This window comes from Tachypleus tridentatus, chromosome 13 (assembly GCF_004210375.1).
Source record: "Tachypleus tridentatus isolate NWPU-2018 chromosome 13, ASM421037v1, whole genome shotgun sequence".
Lineage (NCBI taxonomy): Eukaryota > Metazoa > Arthropoda > Merostomata > Xiphosura > Limulidae > Tachypleus > Tachypleus tridentatus.
Window position 1 is genome coordinate 231873725 of NC_134837.1, and position 21935 is coordinate 231895659.

Consider the following 21935-nt stretch of genomic DNA (forward strand, 5'->3'; position numbering starts at 1 on the left):
AGATCACAATTTACATAAGGATTTGATAAGATCAAAGTAAGATTACAGGATGTAATGACATAAAATAAGTAGTTCAAAGTAGATCAAGTTTACAGAAGGTGATAAGATCAAAGTAAGATTACAGGATGTAATGACATAAAATAAGTAGTTCAAGGTATAACCTTGTTAGACAGTATAGATTACAGTTTACAGAAGGATTTGATAAGATCAAAGTAAGATTACAGGATGTAATGACATATAAAATAAACAGTTCGAGATATAAGCTTGTTAGACAAAGTAGATCACAGTTTACAAAAGGATTTGATAAAATCAATGTAAGATTACAGGATGTAATGACATATAAAATAAACAGTTTGAGGTATAAGCTTGTTAGACAAAGTAGATCACAGTTTACAGAAGGATTTGATAAGATCAAAGTAAGATTACAGGATGTAATGACATATAAAATAAACAGTTCGAGGTATAAGCTTGTTAGACAAAGTAGATCACAGTTTACAGAAGGATTTGATAAGATCAAAGTAAGATTACAAGATGTAATGGTTTATCATATAAATAGTTCGAGGTATAAGTTTGTTAGATCTTAGTTTACAAAGGGTCTTCAGCGTGTGTGTATAAAAGCTATATAACCTGGATGGGGTGTATGTGCATACTGACATTTGTGGCATGTTTGGGATTTTGTGTAAGTTGTGTTAAGCAGAACATTAGTGTGTATGTAAGAATCTCTGCAGATGGTGCGTACTTAACATTTCAGAAAGTGTATAAATATTTTAAGATTTTGTCTGTATGGTTCGTGTTTATATATTAAGATGATTAAAAAATCTGTATGAATGACACGTATTTAGAACATTAGCATACGTATGTATTTAAAATGGCAAGTGCTTGAAATATTAACTCATGTTTATATAAAATTCGTGTAGATGGGACGTACTTAGAACTTTAATTTGTGTGTAAGGAAAACTTGCGTTTGGGGCGTAGTCAAAACGTTAGTGTGTGTAAGGAAAACTTGTGTTTGGAGCGTACTTAGAACGTTAATGTGTGTGTAAGGAAAACTTGTGTTTCAGGCGTACTTAGACCGTTAATGCGTGTGAGGAAAACTTGTGTGTTTGGGGCGTAACTAGAACCTTTGCATGTTTGTGTAAAATTTTCTTGGATGAGACGTTAACCTGTGTGTAAAAAACATATGAATGGGACGCAACTAGAACTTTAGCATGCTAGTAAAATTTGTGTTCATGGTATATATTTAGAGATTTAGAGTGTGTGTAAAATTAGTGTTGATGGTGTGTGTACCTAGATGATTAGCGTCGTGTGGATGATTTGTATACTTAGAACCTTAGTGCTCACGCACGCGCGTATGTAACAGCTATGTATGTGAGTATTCTTGATAACACTACTGTATGCAGGTTTCTATAGAGATTGGAGCATCGCGATTCACCATATCAGTAATGTTTTATTTGAAAAGGAAGTTGTTTTTTGTGAAAGGCGGTCATCAACAAGTGACCGTGGTAACTGGACTCATCCTTCTCTATTCAGAGTTGGAGGAAAAACCTTTTTCTCTATGGACGTGCTTCTCAGTGGGTCACTCTCACCACAGCATATGTCTGACAGCCACTCGAATTGAGAGGCGCGTGGCAAGCGCGTGTTTTCAGCCTAGGCGCTCATACCACAAACGACGAGAACGTGATTAACAAGCGTTTTATTCGCGACGCAAATGATGGTTAAGCACAAGCTGAGAGCAGGATCAATAGATGCAGTTTTAACGAGATCGTTGTTGAAGAGCTTCGTTTGTCCGGCCCTGGGGCGACCAGTGTTCAGTTACTTGTAGTATAGACAATAGGCTTCAATAACTGTTGCTTTAGTTTTTAGTGGAGAACATTCAAACTTGTTTCTAAACCTGAATTTGTAGTGATAATTAGTTAAGTTTCTCACATTTTTTAACCTAAAATTATGTTAGTTATTAGATGTTGTATTTGATAATACTACCCTAGATATTTTACGTAAAACTTTACGATTTAGTTCCAAGCAAAAATCCCCCATACGTGATTACAGAAACGGTTCTTGAAAGAATAAGTCTAAAGTCTGAAATGCTGAGCTTTCAACTTCTATAAACTGCCGGTTTTAGAGTCTTCCACTACTCGCTGAAGCTCCTTTTCTTCCACGAAGAGTCAACAAAATAACTCAGGATAACTGTCAGTATCTAATGTCGTTTGGGACTGGTAGCCTTGCTTCACTGCTGCTATAACAGCTTAAACAAACAGAGCCATTCACATTCATCACCTGCTGATTGGTTAGATGCCGAAAAGCCGCCATTTCATTAAAGCTATAAAGATCACGTGATTTCATCTACACATTCCACTAGCGGATTACATCTCTGAGTGAAGGTGTAGAAACCAGCTTCTCGTGTTATCAAAAAAAAAAAAAAAAAGTAAATAAATAAGAACTCAAACCGTCTGAAAACCTGGGATAGAACTCAAAATAAAGCCTGTGAACTTGATAGAAGAGTCAGAAGTTTTTACTGGACTATTAATAGAATTACCCTAATTTTATAAGAGTATTATGGTGAGCGTAACAAAAGCTTTTTATGTTTTACAACAAAATATGTTAAGAATGAGAAACGTATAATGTAGTAAGTATATTTTTTATTTATAATTACCGCATACATGATTAAAATAGCCAAACATTCAAGAAATACACAATATATTAGTTAAAATTCATGGTTATAGTTGGTTTTAGAGGATTCTTTAGGTGATTAATTCATCCTAGCTCGTGCAAACATTATAGTGAATAAAGTGTTAACGTTTTATTTCGGAGAAAAAAATCCTACTGCTACCACAACAACAACAACATAGTTCACGTGAATATAATATTGATTGAAGACCTAGATATAGTTATGTTCTGGTTAATTCATACAAAACCTTATAATTATTGGCAAATTTTAAACTGAATCCATTATGTTAAATATAGGTACTCAACCATCTGTATAGCGTTAGTATTGTGTTTTTATGTAGAATTAATCCTCATAATAACCCTCGCTAGTCATATAGCAAATATGATATGAATACTTTATTTTAGAACTAGTAGAACGTAGATGGTTATTATACGATTAATTCCTTTAATAACCCTGTTAATAATTGTGAGTATGGTGCTTATGTCGCATTCAGGATCAAAGGGTGATTAGAGTACGGACATTCTTTGTTGCGAGTACGTTAATGTTATTTTGCAGTAATGTGTATGTGTTTTTCTGATACCAAAGCCACATCGGGCTATCTGCTGATGTTTCAGTAATAAGATGGTTAGAGTGTGTATAGTCTTGATAATAACCATGTATTAGTTGGTTTAGTGTTACGATGCTTTTAAGGTACGGTTAATTTCTACAATGACTTTCTTCAATACCTGTTAGTATGGTGTTAATATTGTGTTTAAGGAATAGAAGTCAGTCAAGGTACGTGGTTAATTCTCAAAATAAACCTCGTGAGTTTATTTGAATATAGTGTTCACTATGTGTTTTAAAGCACAAATAATCCTCACAAAATTTGTTTTTCAGGACTGGGAGATGGCTGGGGTACAGTTACCCCACCAACTAACCCTCGCGAAGGAGGCATAAAAGAACTGGGATCACATCTTTTACAAGTGAGTATTTATTGTGTTTTTATATTTTGATCTTAATACTAAAAATAACGCATTTCTTACCCAAATAGCCTTGAAGGAAAGGAAACAAGCCGATATAGAATCATGGCAAACTCTGAGATACATTAGTACAATCTTACTTTAAAATTGTCTGGGTACACTTTTAACGAGTTAAGATTGAAAGCAAAAGTATAGTTTATGCTAATAATCTATTTTTGAGTGCTAAATAAACAAATAACCTTGATGATTTTGGAATGTGTTTGTAAAAGAGTTGAATTAATGTTCTTCAGACGAATAAATGTAGCAAATGAAGATAGTTTTGAATATGTCAAGAATTTTATAATCAGGTTGTTTTATTCGAACAAACGAAAACACGCATGGCGCAAGAAGACAGTAAAAAAAGGTTACTTATGCATATGACAAATCATGTTGGGTGTGGGAATATTCAAGAGCTGGAAAATTTGTCAGCAGTTTAAAATCATTAATCTTTGCCAGTGGTTCGTGCTCCTGCATGTGGGAGAAAACAATAGATCAATTATTCAAATATAGTTTGTCATCTCCGGCGTACAAGACTAGCCTTTGAACAGATGAGAAGGTCAACAGTCCTATTAGAACAATCTGTTTACCCTGCAAACAGGAGAACCAACATAAGTGTAAAGTTCTATCAAGCATGGATGTCATACTTAAACGGAGTTAGGTTACTTTAAACAATGCCCAAACCTAGTTGATTCAGTCTTTCACAGTAGCATGTTTAGAGCTCCACTATGAAATTTCATGAACACATCTTTATTCCAATTCACAGCACGCTTGCCCACTACACCAAACGAATTTTAAAATTATGGAATAACACGGAATATATATTTTATTTTTTATTCTACACCACCTCACATTTGTCCCTTGTGTATATACACACACATATACATATATACACTACATATTCTATTGTATCAATTAATGGTTAACAAAATATACACTTGTCCGCTGTGTAACAGACTTTAACTTTTGAAACTAAATGAGATATGAAGGTAGACATACTTTGCTTCATTCCAAACCATGTTTGCTCAGTTACCAACATACCTTAACATATCAAGTACCATATTTCATCTGGGATCACTTCAAATTTATCCGCTTTCCAACGAATTTTATCGTACGAAGTACCACATTTCATCTAAATATACTCCATATTTGTTTGCTTACCAACATACTTTATCATACCAAGTACCATACTTCATGTGGAATCACTTCACTTTTATTCATGGCATTCTTGTACTTCAGTTACTAAAAATGCCCCATCTAAAGTATTTTAATAGAACTGAAAGTTAGGTTGTAAGTTAATGAAATCAATCTTGTATAACTGACTGAGTAAAAATATTTAGCACCATAAATCAATACACAAGCACACAGATAATTAGCCTACAAATCACCAGTTGCATGATTACTCCACCTGTTCAAAATATCTTCAATCGTAATCCTCAAATCAATAACTTAAATATGGAAAATGCAACAAGTTAGCTTTATATCTTACTATTTGTCAACTGTGGTACATAAAGTTAAAACGACTTGCTCATAAACCAGCACATCTGTCAACTGTACGAGAGAAAATTAATTTATTCCTTGGTGTACGAATCGTGTTTAACTAAAATCATGGAGTTGAAATCGGATCTGATAAAACGCGTTTAATATGCTACGTCTAGCTCTATTAACAATTCTGCGTGTATCTATTATTTACAGACACTAGACGGATTCGTCTTCGTTGTAGCTCCTGACGGAAAGATCATGTACGTTTCTGAAACCGCCTCAGTTCACCTCGGGTTATCACAAGTAAGTTAATGAGAATACTCTCGTATTGTTAACTTTAGTGGAGTTTTACTGTTTTGTATTTTAGTTAGTGTTACCTTACAGATTATCTTCATTAAGTTATGGTTCGGGAAAAAGTATTGTTAATTTGTTTTGAATTTCGCGCAAAGCCACACGAGAGCTTCCTGCGTTAGCCGTCCCTAAGACTAGAGGGAAGGCAGATAGTCATCACCACCTACCGCCAACTTTTGGGCTACTCTTTTACCAACGAACAGTGGGATTGACCGTCACATTATAACGTTCCCACGGCGGAAAGGGTGAGCATGTTTGATGCGACGGGGATTCGAACCCGCGATCCTCAAATTACAAGTCGAGTGCCTTAGCCACCTCGCCATGCCGGGCCCGGGAAAAGGTAAAGAGTTAAGTGACTGTTATTGTTACAAGGTCAAAAACAAGATGTTTCTGAAACTAAATATTTCGCTGTTTATAAGATTTGCTTCGAAAGAAAACCACAAGCTCATTTGAAGAAAAGGGTTAACAAAATAAACAGGAAAAAAGAGAAATTAGTCAAAATTTTGTATTATTTTAGTCGCTTTAATGCTTGATTTGATTTTAAGAAAGACTCAAGTTCAACCTAACATGAAATTGAAGATAAACAGAGTAGCAAAAGGGAAAACATTTTATTGTTTCTTTCTTGTTTGTTATAAAATATTTGATTATGTCGATTGTTAATCTAGTTTTTTGTTTTTATATTTAAAGTATATTAACTGAAATTTTTCTAAAATATTAAAATAATAAAATGTTTACATTATTTATATATATATATTATAATGTTATATAAGAATATACCAATGAAAAGCAAACCAAAGAGTCTTGGGTACTATTATAAATACTTAGTATAAACAGTTTCTATTATATGTAGTTTTTTATAATAAAAATTTAGTTTACTGTTAAATTCAGATAACTTCAACATTTTATGTTTGTATAAATAAAGAAGACACTTTTTTGTCTGGATCATCAAATCTTGAGTAAGTTCATAAAAATTGTTGATTCATCCCACTTTATTCTGTCACATGTATTAGAAATTACCTATTGAAATCTACACTAGATCAAAACTGAATTAGTGTTTCCTGCACTGAACAAGGAAGTCATACCATTTCCAGTTAAAAGCAATACAACGTGCTTTGCCCACCACGAATATCGAAACCCTGTTTTTAATGGTGTGAGTCCACAGACTCCCCTGTGCCACTCGGGGGGCCGGGGGCTCAGATCGTTACACAATAAATAGTTGTTAAAAACAGGGACGTATGTTTCGGTTATATTTAAGTAACACAATCATTTAAATTCCTATAACGGCATCTCGGCTTAAACTACCCAGAGTTAAAAACAACAACACATGTTCAGTACTTTATTATTTCTGGATCTGGACCAGTTTCCTTGTTTAATGCAATATTTTTGTTTTTCTATTGCAGTAACGTTTCTGTTATTTAAAATTCTACCTGTTTTATCAACTTAGTGTTATTCCAGTCTATAACATGTTCAGCTAACATCGACTCATTTCCTTTATATTTGACTACCATGTTTTTGCGTTCCTTGATCCTGAACTTCAATTTTCTACACGTTTGGTCAGTGTAAATTCGACCACAAATACAAATAATCTTGTATTTCCCAGTTTCTTCTATTCTGTCTTTTGTACTCATTAGGCTATTTAATTTAAAACACAGATAGAATGTTGCACCAAATTTTATGTATTTTGTCATTATATTGCCTATTTTTGTAGATACCTCTTGAACATACAGTAAACACACTCGTGTTATCAACCGTACATTTTCTTGTCTATCACTGCACATGCTAACATTTTTAATTTGTTGATATGGTTACGATGCAATCTGTCAATAATTTTAAGTTTATATCAATTATCTATTTGTTGTGTAATAGTTTTAACGTTGTATTGCTTTTCGTTGTGGATAGATGTTTTATCCAAGTCTCCTTTTAAATTATTTAAGGAAGTCAATACTGTTATTTGATTGTTCCTGTAATGAACAAGAAAGTCAATATTGCTACTAGATTAGTGTTTGCTATGCTGAACAAGAAAGTAAGTATTGCTACTAGATTAGTGTTTGCTATGCTGAACAAGAAAGTAAGTATTGCTACTAGATTAGTGTTTGCTATGTTGAACAAGAAAGTCAGTATTGCTACTAGATTAGTGTTTGCTATGTTGAACAAGAAAGTCAGTATTGCTACTAGATTAGTGTTTGCTATGCTGAACAAGAAAGTAAGTATTGCTACTAGATTAGTGTTTGCTATGTTGAACAAGAAAGTCAGTATTGCTACTAGATTAGTGTTTGCTATGCTGAACAAGAAAGTAAGTATTGCTACTAGATTAGTGTTTGCTATGCTGAACAAGAAAGTCAGTATTGCTACTAGATTAGTGTTTGCTATGTTGAACAAGAAAGTCAGTATTGCTACTAGATTAGTGTTTGCTATGTTGAACAAGAAAGTCAGTATTGCTACTAGATTAGTGTTTGCTATGTTGAACAAGAAAGTCAGTATTGCTACTAGATTAATGTTTGCTATGTTGAACAAGAAAGTCAGTATTGCTACTAGATTAGTGTTTGCTATGTTGAACAAGAAAGTCAGTATTGCTACTAGATTAGTGTTTGCTACGTTGAACAAGAAAGTCAGTATTGCTACTAGATTAGTGTTTGCTATGTTGAACAAGAAAGTAAGTATTGCTACTAGATTAGTGTTTGCTATGCTGAACAAGAAAGTAAGTATTGCTACTAGATTAGTGTTTGCTATGTTGAACAAGAAAGTCAGTATTGCTACTAGATTAGTGTTTGCTATGTTGAACAAGAAAGTCAGTATTGCTACTAGATTAGTGTTTGCTATGTTGAACAAGAAAGTCAGTATTGCTACTAGATTAGTGTTTGCTATGTTGAACAAGAAAGTCAGTATTGCTACTAGATTAGTGTTTGCTATGTTGAACAAGAAAGTCAGTATTGCTACTAGATTAGTGTTTGCTATGTTGAACAAGAAAGTCAGTATTGCTACTAGATTAGTGTTTGCTATGTTGAACAAGAAAGTCAGTATTGCTACTAGATTAGTGTTTGCTATGTTGAACAAGAAAGTCAGTATTGCTACTAGATTAATGTTTGCTATGTTGAACAAGAAAGTCAGTATTGCTACTAGATTAGTGTTTGCTATGTTGAACAAGAAAGTCAGTATTGCTACTAGATTAGTGTTTGCTATGTTGAACAAGAAAGTCAGTATTGCTACTAGATTAGTGTTTGCTACGTTGAACAAGAAAGTCAGTATTGCTACTAGATTAGTGTTTGCTATGTTGAACAAGAAAGTCAGTATTGCTACTAGATTAATGTTTGCTATGTTGAACAAGAAAGTCAGTATTGATATTTTGTAATATTTTTTAAATTTTCATTGAAGTTTGATACTCTGATCACATGAGTATTAAATTTATATTTTAGACTAACTAACTTTACCAATTTTTTTTAACTACTACTAGGTCGAGATGACAGGGAACAGCATATACGAGTATATTCATCCAGCTGATCACGACGAAATGACAGCTATTTTAACCTTACACCCTCCGTTGCCCCAGCCCCACGTGTCTCAAGGTAGTCTGTATCACCCTTCCTACTGTTCTAGTTCTATTAAAAGTACAGAGACTTAGTTCTTATTGTATCTTTGATTGTTTTGTTTGTTTATACAGTGAAACATTTTTACACACACTAATGCAAGTAAACCATCTATTTGTAAGTCTGCAAATTCGTAATATTAAAATATAAACTGCAATTAAAACAACAACAAAAATACTTATAAACATTTCATTATATCAACGTATAGAAAAATATACAATGACATAGATTTTTTTGTATTTTTATAGGCTTAGAATGTAAGTGTAAGTGGGAATTTACTAACTCTGTGGTATTTGTAATATTACGTAATATGCCTTAAGTTATTTAAATAAAGCTTTCTGTAACACTAAAAAATACATAAAGTGATTTAATATCAAATACATTTGGAGAATGCTAGCTTTGAGTTTCACCTGAGTCATCTTCTTTTCAGATTTCGAAGTGGACAGGTCATTTTTTATTCGGATGAAATGTGTTCTGGCGAAGCGCAATGCAGGCTTGACCTCTGGTGGTTATAAGGTTTGCTATTTTTTTGTATAACAGTAATAAAAATTAAAATGTTTAAGATATATTGTTAATGAAATTGTTTCGATAATGCCCTTGGCCTTAATAGAGTTTTTTCACAACGACTTAATTCTTACGTATATGTATAATTAACATATTTGGTGGAGGTAAAAACAAAAGCACATGAAGAGGGTCCATTTAACCTATTTGTGGACAAACGTCTGCTTGTGACATTACTACTGCTCTTTTATTGAGGGGCAATTTTTGGTAGCGTGTTACTGCTATTGTAGTAAAGATCGTTTGTTGGCAGCAACAGTGTTGCTGTTTACTTGTTGAGCCACTGTTGGCGCTATCACTGCTGCTTTTTTTTATTAAGGAACATTTGGTGGTAGCAGCATTGTTGCTGTTTTTTTTAGAAACTTCTACTGGCAGAGTAGTTCAATGAATAAATTCACGTTATGGAGTTATGTATATGAAAACGTTAACAGCTATTATGATTTAAAATTTGTTATCGGTCTCACTATGATTTAATATATAATTATTATTTTTAACCTTTTCTTTCAAACATCGATATAATAGGTACTGTTTCTTTAGAATTTACTTTATATATACATACGCTTCTTTCTATTTGTATATATATGTGTGTGTGTATGTGCGATGATATTAAATCCATACCTCTCTTCAACTAGGTAATTCACTGCAGCGGTTACCTAAAAGTCAAACATTATTCTATGGATGTGGCGCCCTACGACGGCTGTTATCAGAACATGGGACTGGTTGCCGTTGGTCATTCTCTACCGCCTAGTGCAATTACCGAAATCAAGATGTACAGTAATATGTTCATGTTCAGAGCTAGCCTCGACCTGAAGCTGATCTTCCTGGATGCCAGGTACTTCATTTTTGTATTATTGTTATTTTCTTCTTCAGGAATAATCTAACCCTCATCTTTTTAAATACTAGGCTCTTTCCCTTTAGTTTCAGGTTACTTATCTCCTGTTAACTTTCGACAAGTTTTATTCGAGAAACAAATTGATTATCGTATTTCGGTACTTCGGTATAAATAAAAACTTTCATGACTTCAACAATATAGAAATTTTAATGCTAAATCTTATAATTTTTATATATATTAATGCATTTTTTCTTACAAATTATTTAAGCCCAGGGCTAGATAATTGGTTTTCACTTAAAATTAATTTGATAGAACCACATTATAGTATTTAATCTTTCGTAAATGTGCACATACTTTCTAGTCTGTAAGCTGGTCAGGTTAATTTCGAACGAATGGATGAAAGGAACCTGATGCTACTTCTAACTAATGTAGTTTTCACTCTCCTTGTGATAACTAGTTTGTTGTCGGAAGATCATTGTTACAAGAAACTCAAGAAATAATGTTTTCCTCTCTCTTTTGTAGAGTGGCCCACCTCACAGGCTACGAGCCACAAGATTTAATAGAGAAAACCTTGTACCACTATATCCATGGATCAGACTGTCTCAATATGCGGTATTCTCACCATACCCGTAAGTTAATAACTTCATCTAATTTATATCTTTTCTGTGAGCTGGGACTGAGATAGTGGCTATCACATTATTAGACTGTGAATCTGAGAGTTCGTGGCTCACGGTCCGTTACCCAAAAGAATCTTAACAGTATTTTGGGACCGTAGAGAGTGACAGTCAAATATAATCATAGGTCAAACAATAGCAGCCAAGCAGCTGTTGGTGGCTGGCTGCCCTTTCTTCAGTCTATCAGTTCAAAATTAAGTATAGCTATACACAGATAGCCCATTATGTAGATTTGCAACAGCAAACCTATCAGATAATAATCAGATTACCATATGGTTTTCTCAGATTACCACATGGTTTTCTCAGATTACCATATGATTTTCTCAGATTACCACATGGTTTTCTCACTTATAAGTTAATGCTTTTACTTCACATATTTTATATCACTGTCTCAACATGTAATACTATCACTATACCCATAAATTAATATCCTAATAACCTCTGTTTGTTTGTTTTTTAAACTTTCGCGCAAAGCTACATGAGCGCTATCTACACTATCCGTCACTAATTTGGCAGTGTAAGACTGGAGAGAAGTCAGCTAGTCGTCATTAAGTACCACCAACTCTTGGATTACTCTTTTACCAACGAATAGTGAGATTAACCGTCACATATAACGCTCCTACGGAGATTTATAGTGTCCATACGGAGATATGTGCAAGTTTGCGAGCTCACATTTTGTTTTGCGTTTTTACAATTACATGTAAGGAAAGCGACTTTTCATGTCCTAAGATAACCTTTCATTAATCACGAATTTACATAACTCCAATCCAGAATATGGGTATTCCAGCTTCGTTTTATTTGCTTGTTTTTGAATTTCGCGCAAAGCTACACGAGGGCTATCTGTGCTAGCCGTCCCTAATTTAGCAGTGTAAGACTAGAGGGAAGGCAGCTAGTCATCACCACCCACCGCCAACTCTTGGGCTACTCTTTTACCAACGAACATTTGGATTGACCGTCACATTATAACGCCCTCACAGCTGAAATGGCGAGCATGTTGGTACGACGGGAATTCGAATCTGCGACCCTCAGATTACGAGTCGAGCGCCTTAACCATCTGACCATGCCGGGCCCTCATCACATTTGAGGAGTGACAATAATTTTACTAGTTGAAATCTGATAAGGAATGGCACTATTTATGTTGGATTTCGATACTCATATTGAGCAAAACACATGTGGTTTTGTGCTTAATAACAAAAACATACTCAATTTTTATCGTTATAGAAAGCAGAAGCTTTGCTTCGTACAGCTATACATGCCTGTCCTAGTACTTCTGTTATTATATTCTTACTACTTTTAAAACACCGAACGTAAGGAGGTAACATGTCGAAAAACTTATTGCTATTAATTTATATATAGATATATATTATTAAGTTCCTTATTTATTTATGCTTTATTTAATTATTTTCTATCATCTCTAAGTTTATGATGTAAGTAAGGAGATATTGTGTTTTGAATATAAACATATGGATACTTAGACTAACAATCGCTGCTCGAAATTTTAGCAACAGGAGAACAAACATAAGTTTAATTTACTATAAAATCACGCTATCTAATAAAATTGCTCCAAGGTGACAATTTTATTCTTTAAAAACTCGAAATTACCTAACACATGTGAGAGTTTAAGAAAAATATCAGTTGAGGCATAAGTAAAAAATAAAATAAAAAATCAGAAAGCTTAGTTTTCAATTTACTTTCACCCTCGAGTACCCGGTAAACAAATAGAGGGGTGACAGCAGTGTTTTTTTTTGCTGGATGACGTTGTTTGAAGGATGACAAGGCTGCTGTTGGATGACGTAAAATTTAAGGAGCGTTAGTTTAAAGAGCGGTAATTTGTTTCATTGGATAACGGTTGAGGCGTATCAATTTTTTTATTGGATAATATTAGTTGAGGCGTTACAATACTTTTTTTTATGGATAACAAAATGTAAAGGTAGAGTATTTTTAGGGTGTTGTTTAAGTTGAGGAGTGACAGTGTTTTTATTGGATAAAACAAGTTAAGGAGTGAAGGTGTTTCATTGAAAAGCTTTACTTGGAGACATGATAATATTTCTGCTTCATGAAGATAACTTCAGCAGTGGTGATATTTTAGTTAAATTAAATAGTGATAATCTTTATATTGAATAATATGAGCTGATGAGTAAAAACGTTGTTATCGAGTCACTAGTTAAGGAATTGTAATAATTTTATTGGATTACGTATAAGTTGAGGGGTGATAGTATTTTGTTGAAGATGGGCTGAGAAGTGACGATTACTTTTATTGGATAATATTAGTTTAGGGATAAAACTTTTTATAGCTGGGTAGACTGAAAAAATTGGGGTTAAGTGTCTTACTCAAGGACACAACTGGAAGTCGCGAGCAAGCTTTCAATGCACAGCCTTCCGACAACGAGTTTAAAGCGCCATCCAGTTACCCACGCTGCTCTCAGTGGATTAATAGGCAGGAGGTTGGTTGACGACAGTCAAGGCGATTAGAATATTAGAGGGTGGGATTTTCTAATGAGTTGTTCAGTCTTGTTTGTCGAGAGAAACGACGTTTCACAAGAAACAAAACAGGAGCAGTTCATTATGAATCTAAATCTACAATGTCTGAAATTTCAATGAAATAAACATATAAATTTTACTTGGCTGAATTTGGGAAAAACATAATAGAAAAAATAATTGGCTAGCAGTCTAGGGATAAAAGAAAATGTTAACAACTATGAATTGTTATTTTTTTCAGTTCTTCTGAAAGGCCAAGTGACAACCAAGTATTATAGATTTCTTACAAAGGATGGTGGCTGGGTGTGGATGCAGAGCTATGCTACAATTGTTCACAATAGCAGATCGTCGCGCCCACATTGTATTGTCAGTGTCAACTACGTCCTAAGGTAAGTTATTAAATTCATGTGTTGAATTCATGACGTCACACTCCTCTAGAATATCAGACTATTTACTAGTTTAATTTTGTTCAGAAGATCTTAAGAAAATAATTAAACCATGTGTTGTGATGTCGTGGTTTCATTGTGTTGAAAAGTATTAAAAGACTTGTACCTTGTTTAAAATTATCTTACGTGTAGCTCAATGTTATGCCTTGTCATTGTCAATAAGAACCTAAAATAGGTAACATCAAATGTGCTGACATGGTATTCAAGTTAATCACATTCTAATTAAAGCAGCTGAGCATCGTGACTGAGTATTATTCAATCCAGTTATATCCAGATTGCTGATACCTTTGCATTAGTTTACTTAAGTCAACTATATATATCTTAAGGTATTAGCCCCAGTCTTTTTTTTTTTCTTTTTCACCGAGGGCCTCTTACTTACAATAGACAAATAAACATAAACCAGAGGGGTAGGAGCATTGGTAGCATGGGTGAGCAGTCTTGTTTTTTAATGACAAAGGGAAATTGCTCCTTCCCCATCTCTCATGTGCACAACTTCATTCTTACTTGCATGTCGTGACGTAACATGAATTGTGTAATGTAACACTACTTAAAAATAAGGATCACTATGAAAGAATTAATACAAAGAGTCATCGAAAAAATTTTCAAAAGGTCAAAATCTTGAGCGCTTTCGAAGATGTCAAAAAAGAATGTTGCATGCCAAGAATAAGGATTTTGAGTGACGATAGTGTCCACCGCCAGCATATAGGTGTTCAGGTGTTGTTTGTTTGTTTTTTAATTTCGCGCAAAGCTATACGAGGGCTATCTGCGCTATTCGTCCCTAATTTAGTAGTGTGAGGCTAGAGGTAAGGCAGTTAGTCATCACCACCCACCGCCAACTCTTGGGCTACTCTTTTATAAACGAAAAGTGGGATTGGCCGTTACATTATAACACCCTCACGGCTGAAAGGGCGAGCATGTTTGATGTGATGAGGATTCGAACCCGCGACCCTCGGATTGCGAGTCGAGTGCTTTATCCACCGAACGCCTTAACCCACCTGGCCATGCCGGGCCTTGGTGTCCAGGATTCTAAGGTACACAAATAGATGATTTCATATCAAGACTACGAGGGACCGAATAATTTCGTTATATTATTTTTTATCAATATTACTGTGTAGTTAGTAATTTTTGATTTTTTTAAACCCATGTAAAATATTTTACAGTAAACTAATGATAGACTTTACAATACGGTTCTTTAATACCTCCTAACGTGATTTAATTAATGATAAGTTCTTCTTTTATATAAACAGTTCTTTAAGTTGATCAGGAATATGAACGTCTACTTATTTCAAAGCAAATTAGAAATTGTCTCTTAAAGCGAGTTAAATTATTGTCTCTAAATATCTGAAACTTAAGACAAACATTTTCTTTTTACAGTGATCTCGAAGCCAAAGACCTGCAGCTTCAGTTAGAGCAAATTTCCCACAGAAGCGCCACCTGTCACAGTGAGAACGGGGCACTTTCTGCAAAGCCAACGCAGGCAGGAAAACTTCGAAGTACAAGAAACAAGAACCGTCGATCTCCGTACCCTCCAGCCGATACTCATCTATATAATGGGGACCCAGGAATGGCGTTTGACCAAAGTGGTGTACCCTTGGCCGGCTGTCATTATACAGTTAGTAATTTTCCAGATGACAGGAACTGCGAAGCAAATACTAGACAGACAGTTTATCATGATGCAAGCTTTTTGGGCTACAATCAGCAGCGGTTCTCCTCAGCCGAGGACGCACTGGCTTTCCAAGAACAGGAAGAGCGCTATGTCACACGAACTGACATGGCTAACTTCCCTGGTTATTCAACGTGCTCCCAATTAGTTGGGCCAGTTCCGGAGGTAGAAGTAAAACTCCTTCCTCAGTCTGTTGTGAACGCTTCTTCTCCGCAAGCATCTCTCCAGTGTCCTCCAGGTCCCATGCCAGAAGTGTTTACGGTGGTGCCACCTAGAGAGCAGTTGGCCTACCTGAGGAGTGACGTCGTCCAAAATCACCAGTCTCACTTTAATATATATCATCCTGGTTCATACAGTAATCACTCAGATTGTACACTTTCGGACCCAGATATAGACAGCTTTCATAGCCTTACAGCTCATCAAAGTCCGTGCCACAGTCGGGCTGAAAGTGTTGTCGGGTCTTCCTCTCCTGCTGGCAAGTCGACATCTTCAACTCCTAATCCAGGACCTGGACAACGAGAGGACACTGCTGAACAGGTGAACTCTGACAGTGCCTTATCTCTAACTCCCTCTGACGGCTCGTTGAAAACCTACAAATCAGTAATAATGTTGTGCTCCCCCTCTAATGAATTCTCTCCCCAGAATATTTCCTTTGCTAGTCAACCAGGTGACACCCGTAACGGGTTTAATCCAGATCACTCAATTAAGTCGTCTTGTGACGAAAGACAGCTCTTCCAGGGAAACGATATTCACATAGACGCCTATAGTGGCGCACCCTATTTTACTAATCAGAGATTCGCGACTCCAGGTTATACCACTATGATGGACCTGCAAAATGAGAAGTACACAATCCTTGAAACTTGTGATCGAACTGGTCCACTAAGTCACGACTATAACACTGCAGATAAAGCTCTATATAAATTAAATAGTTTTCAACCTACGCTGACTTGTCCCGACAGTGATTTCCAAAGAAGCTCGACCCTTCAACAGGCTGGGTATACGAGTGTCATAGTTGACGCTCAACAATATCAGTTGGCAAATGGGTTTGTTCACTGAACAGAAAAATATCAGTAATAATGTAAAAAAAGTGATAGCTTGAGGTCCAAAGCAATTATGGCAATCTGTTATTGGGATGTACCGAGATAGAGACATTTTTTCAATATGCCATGTTAATATGCTCCAGATCAAAGATCGAACATGTAGATTTCGACTTCAGCGATAGAATAAAGTCATTGAATGTTGAATCACTTTACATTTTGGAAGTGTTCTCATCTTTAATGTATTTTAAACTCCCATTAGAAATATTTGACGTATGAATAGTAAGTACCACTAACTTTGGATCTTGTGTTAAAGAAACGTCGACATACGAGTAGTGTTCCTGTACAATGGATCTTCTGTTAGAAAAACGTCGGTTTTAAAGAAATGTCGACGTACAAGTAGCATTATTGTATATGAATGTCATTTTAAAGGTTGATGTATAAATAGTGTTATTGTAGATTGATATTGTACTAGAGAAGGTCAACATTAGTAGTGTTATTGAAAATGAACCTGGCGTTAAAGAAAAGTCGATTTACGAGCAACAGATTTGGTGTTAGAGAAATTGTTGGTGCGCATGTGGCGTTGTTGTACAAGAGTTTTAGTATTAAAGAAAACAACAAACAAGTAACGTTACTGTATATGAATCTTGTGTTGGAAGAACGTTGTTGTACTGACAACGTTACTATAACAAACCTTATTTTATGGATGCTGTTCTTTAATAGTGTGTTGGAAGATCTGAACATTTTTAGTGAACGTATTAAGTAACTGATCGTTGTCTGAGTTCTAGGGAAGCTGAACGTTGGCTCTGTATTGGAAAACTAGGACAAGGATTTTATGTTAGGGAAGCTAAACATTTACATTATTTCAGGAAAGCTGAACATCATTTTGTGCTAACTAATCTGAACTTGATTTTGTGTTAAGGAAGCTGGATGTTGATCAGGAAAGTTGGACCTTATATAGTAATAATTTTTAACATTCATTTTTTTCAAGTAATGCACCTCAGGTCACAAGAGTATTTGGGGCATGATGGACGTTTATACCAGAAACAAATTAACCAAGACTGAGTATTGTTATGTTAGAAGATTGTTTTATGGGTATGGATGTATTTATGTAAACAGGTGTTTGTGAAGAGAACAGATTAATTCGCTGTACATATTTATACACATACAAATAGGTTCTACATACGTTTTTAATTAGTTCTAAAATATTATTAATATCAAGTATAATCAGGATATTAATGGGACATAGTAGACTATATAAGACTAGAAAATTCTATAAACTTCTTTATCTAGATTTCGCCTTCATCCATTATATCCGTAGAATCTTGTACACACTAGTAACGTTTTCTTGACACTACACTCTGCCAGAAGCATGCACGAGGTACATTCATAAACATTGACAAACGGAACTTCAGATATCTGCGGAAGAGGTTTGTATTTTCTGCAAACATCTACAGAAAAGTCAATTAATTTTGAAAAGAAGTAGTTTAAACTGTTTAAAATGGAGTAAGGTTTGAGACTCGACATCTAACAAGAGTAACTTTTTATTTTTAGTTAAAAAATCCTATTATAACTTCCAGAAATTACTTCAAACCATTAAACATTATGAATAGAAGTTATATATTAGTGTTGGTTAAGTTTGTATGTCGGTTGATCTGTGTATATGGAGAAGAAACTGTTGGGTCGACACTGGACAGTCAGATATGATATGTATGGTTCACCATTCACTTAATCATTCTGGTACAGCTTTAACATCAGAAGAGACATATTTGTACCTCTTCACTGTTGACGAGCCAGATATGTCTTCTTCATGCAAATTGTTTTGATGGGTAATGTTGATAAAAGTTTTGGATGGGAACTTCGAACTATTTTGAAGAACTTCGCGGGGGGTTCTTTTACGTAAGTGAAGACAACTTTTCTGTTGTCGCCAATGACAAAGCTGGGAAATAAAGTCCCGAGATGATAAGTGATCCAAAACACTTTCTTCTGAACAGTAATAATTTTCATAATCACATGTTCTAGCTGGTTGTAAATTCATGCACAATGTGGTGTGAAATTATAGTTTAATGACATGAAAAGGTTGGTGATTTTCTTTAACTAAATCAGTTGATATACTAGTTGTGGATATCTTCGTGCTTTCATGCCTTCTTCTTCGTCCATTGTGTGCTCGACTGCTGATTGACGACCCAGGTCATCCGCAGAACGACGATATAATTTACAAAATAACCTTCCCAACTTAGCGTAATAATACTCTTTAGGCACTTTTAAAGATCCTTTGCAGTAACTTTCACTGTTTGTCTTTAAAACATTATAAGTGATATCTCACTGCTTCTTGTATAAATCTATCATTCCTGTTAACTATCACCCTCTACTTCGCTGCACTTGCACATTGACTCCATAACAAAATGTTTCACTTTCTATCTCCAGAGAATTCATGAGAGAGGAAAGTTTAATGAACAAAACTAATAAAAAACCCGTATTCAATTTAAAATATAACACAGTAGGTATCGTTTCATTTACCGCACAAACATTTTGTTTGTCAACAGGTAAAAATGCAATAATCCGTAACTTCTGCAGAGTTTCCACGTTCACAGGTTCCATCTATTTCTGCCCTTAAACCACGTGCCATAATTAAGTAATTTGAGACATGGTATATCCGGGAAACTTTTTTACTTTAGTTTTCTTTACCACTTAATAACTTTCTGTCGTCCTGGTTTATTTACACCCTCATCTGTAGCAAAATGTTTAAACACCCCGCATATCGAATAAGTTAACTTTCAATTTAGAGTGGTAAATCTTAAACGCTGACTATAAACCGATGTGTGAAATGTGCTTTATGGTTGAAATTCTAGTGTTTTGTGTTACTTGTGGACTAGAGCACAATTTTTACTAAACTGAAGTTTTGTAGGAATCAGCATGCGAACAAGCAAATTACAGTTGCACAAACAGAATCGCCACTTTCAAGGAACTAAGTCGTTTCCAGTTAATTGATAATACATGGATCTGATTTGACTGTCAATAAACGGCAACACTTGCACTACTTCTCTGGGTATTAAAGCTAGAAGAAAGAACACCAACAAAAGTCCTGTTTACCAGTGAAACATTTTCTAGTTTTGAATATGTGTAACAATGAACCAAATGTTAAGAATATCTTAGTGAAACTTTGATAAGGTTGGATGTCTACAACTCATTTACAGAATGAGGTTGATAATTTATTTAAACAAATTAGCTTGACATAAGCCCTTTTTAGAAAAAGAAAACATTAATCGACTTATTACAGATGCTTGTAACACCAGGAGCTATAGACATCAGAAAATATAAATCTCAGAAATCGTAATTCTTAAACAGAGTATTAAGAAAAACCTGTTGAAATGAATAGAAATATGGGTATAAAATAATAATAAAAAACAACTTCAATAAATATAATATTAGTATTTTTTTCATACTATTATAGGAAAAAATGCTTCTTTCGGAGCTCTGACTCAGTTTTGATTTATTGAGTTATTTATTTTGATTTATTTTACTGATGAACAGTAAAAACAAATCCAGAGACTTAGAGTAATCTCAACAAGAAGCAGTCAGTGTTCTTTACTAATATTTTGTATGCCAGTGTTCGAGATACTCATGTCGTACACAAGAAACAGATAAGATAATGAAAAGGTACACCTGATGGATAGAGATCATATATGATGTAAACATCACTGATGATAGGTAGAGATCATACATAACGTAAACACCACTGTTGATTGGAAGAGATCATACATGACGTAAACACCACTGCTGATGGTTAGAGATCATACATGACGTAAACACCACTGCTGATGGTTAGAGATCATACATGGCGTAAACACCACTGCTGATGGTTAGAGATCATATATGATGTAAACACCACTGCTGATGGACAGAGATCATATATGATGTAAACACCACTGCTGATAGATAGATATCATATATGACGTAAAACAACTTTATCATTTCTTTTTTTTAAGGTGACTTCCTAGACGACAACAGCAAACTAATATTTGCAGTTTTACAAATTTTAATTGATTATCGTGTCATTATTTTAATTTATATATTTCTCATTAATTTGAAGAATACTAAATAAAAGACCTTTAAATACATCTAGCCTTGGATATTGTATTCAGCCCTAAAGAAAAAATGGTTTCTCTTTGGTCCGGAAGAATACTTTCAGTAATCACTTTAGCTTTAGTTTTCAAAAAATATTCAATTCATCATCTCTGTTACTGAAATCCTACACTGGTACAGCAGTAAGTCTATGGATTTACAACGCTAAAATAAAGGATCCAATTCCCCTCGGTGGACCCAGCAGATAGTCAGATGTGGCTTTGCTATAAGAAAAATATAGTGTTACTGAAGGCCACCTAGTGGACAGCAACATGTCTGCTGACTTACGAAGCTAGAAACTGGGTTTCGATACCTGTGGTGTGAACAGTGCAGTGTAGCTTTGTACTTAACTCCAAACAGCTAAACAGCTTGTTACTAAAGAAGATCGTGATTTTTTAATTGGTCAATGTAATAAGTGTCAGAAAGAAAAAGTAACAAGTTTCGTAAAATACATTTGTAAATTTCGAAATTGTATTTTTGAGACAATAACATGTTATTAATTTTATTTCTTTTTTTATATTAGTTGAAAATCGAGAAGAATCAGCTTATTTTGCTGATTTATTAAATCAATCCTGACGAATTAATTTTATAACGATTTTTCAAACGAGATACAAGCCATAGGTGTCTTCTTATTAAAGAGATTACTGCATCTCAGTTGTATAATACCAGAAAAAACAAACTCTCTGACTTTGGTTTAGAGAGCTTAGAATAATCACTTTTATTCTTAAAAGTGGTGGTTAAGTAGATAGCAATAAATTAAATGTGGAAATGAAACAACACTTTAGTTAAATGAAAAATAAGAATAAAAAGTTGGTCATAGCCATTAAGTCTTGTTTCCCTTTCGATGTTTTTTAAATGACGTTTTCAGACAACTAAAACTCACGTGATGCGATTATAATCGCATAATTATTCACTTTAAAACGTAAATCTATAGACGATACCACAAAATGTTATTCTGTTACAAAAATCACAAAGAATATTTTGCAAAAACAAATCTAAGGTTATACTTTACTTGTATTTAAAAGGTTATACTTTACTTGTATTT

General features: G+C 34.4%; 1 protein-coding gene across 3 annotated transcripts in view; it reads left to right on the forward strand.

Annotated features, from left to right (window-relative positions):
* LOC143238043 (single-minded homolog 1-like) overlaps positions 1–20884 on the forward strand; it is a 77098-nt gene extending 56214 nt beyond the window's left edge. For 2 of the 3 annotated variants that reach the window (XM_076477939.1, XM_076477940.1), the window contains 8 exons: positions 3542–3627; positions 5356–5445; positions 8945–9056; positions 9508–9593; positions 10268–10467; positions 10990–11096; positions 13861–14008; positions 15440–20884. In XM_076477939.1, coding sequence (XP_076334054.1) covers positions 3542–3627; positions 5356–5445; positions 8945–9056; positions 9508–9593; positions 10268–10467; positions 10990–11096; positions 13861–14008; positions 15440–16784 — 2174 coding nt within the window. In that variant the 3' untranslated portion in view covers positions 16785–20884. Of the gene's footprint in view, positions 1–1804; positions 2624–3541; positions 3628–5355; positions 5446–8944; positions 9057–9507; positions 9594–10267; positions 10468–10989; positions 11097–13860; positions 14009–15439 lie in introns of those variants that run through there. The other variant, XM_076477941.1, reaches the window with a different exon arrangement.
* Positions 20885–21935: the final 1051 nt, after the last annotated feature.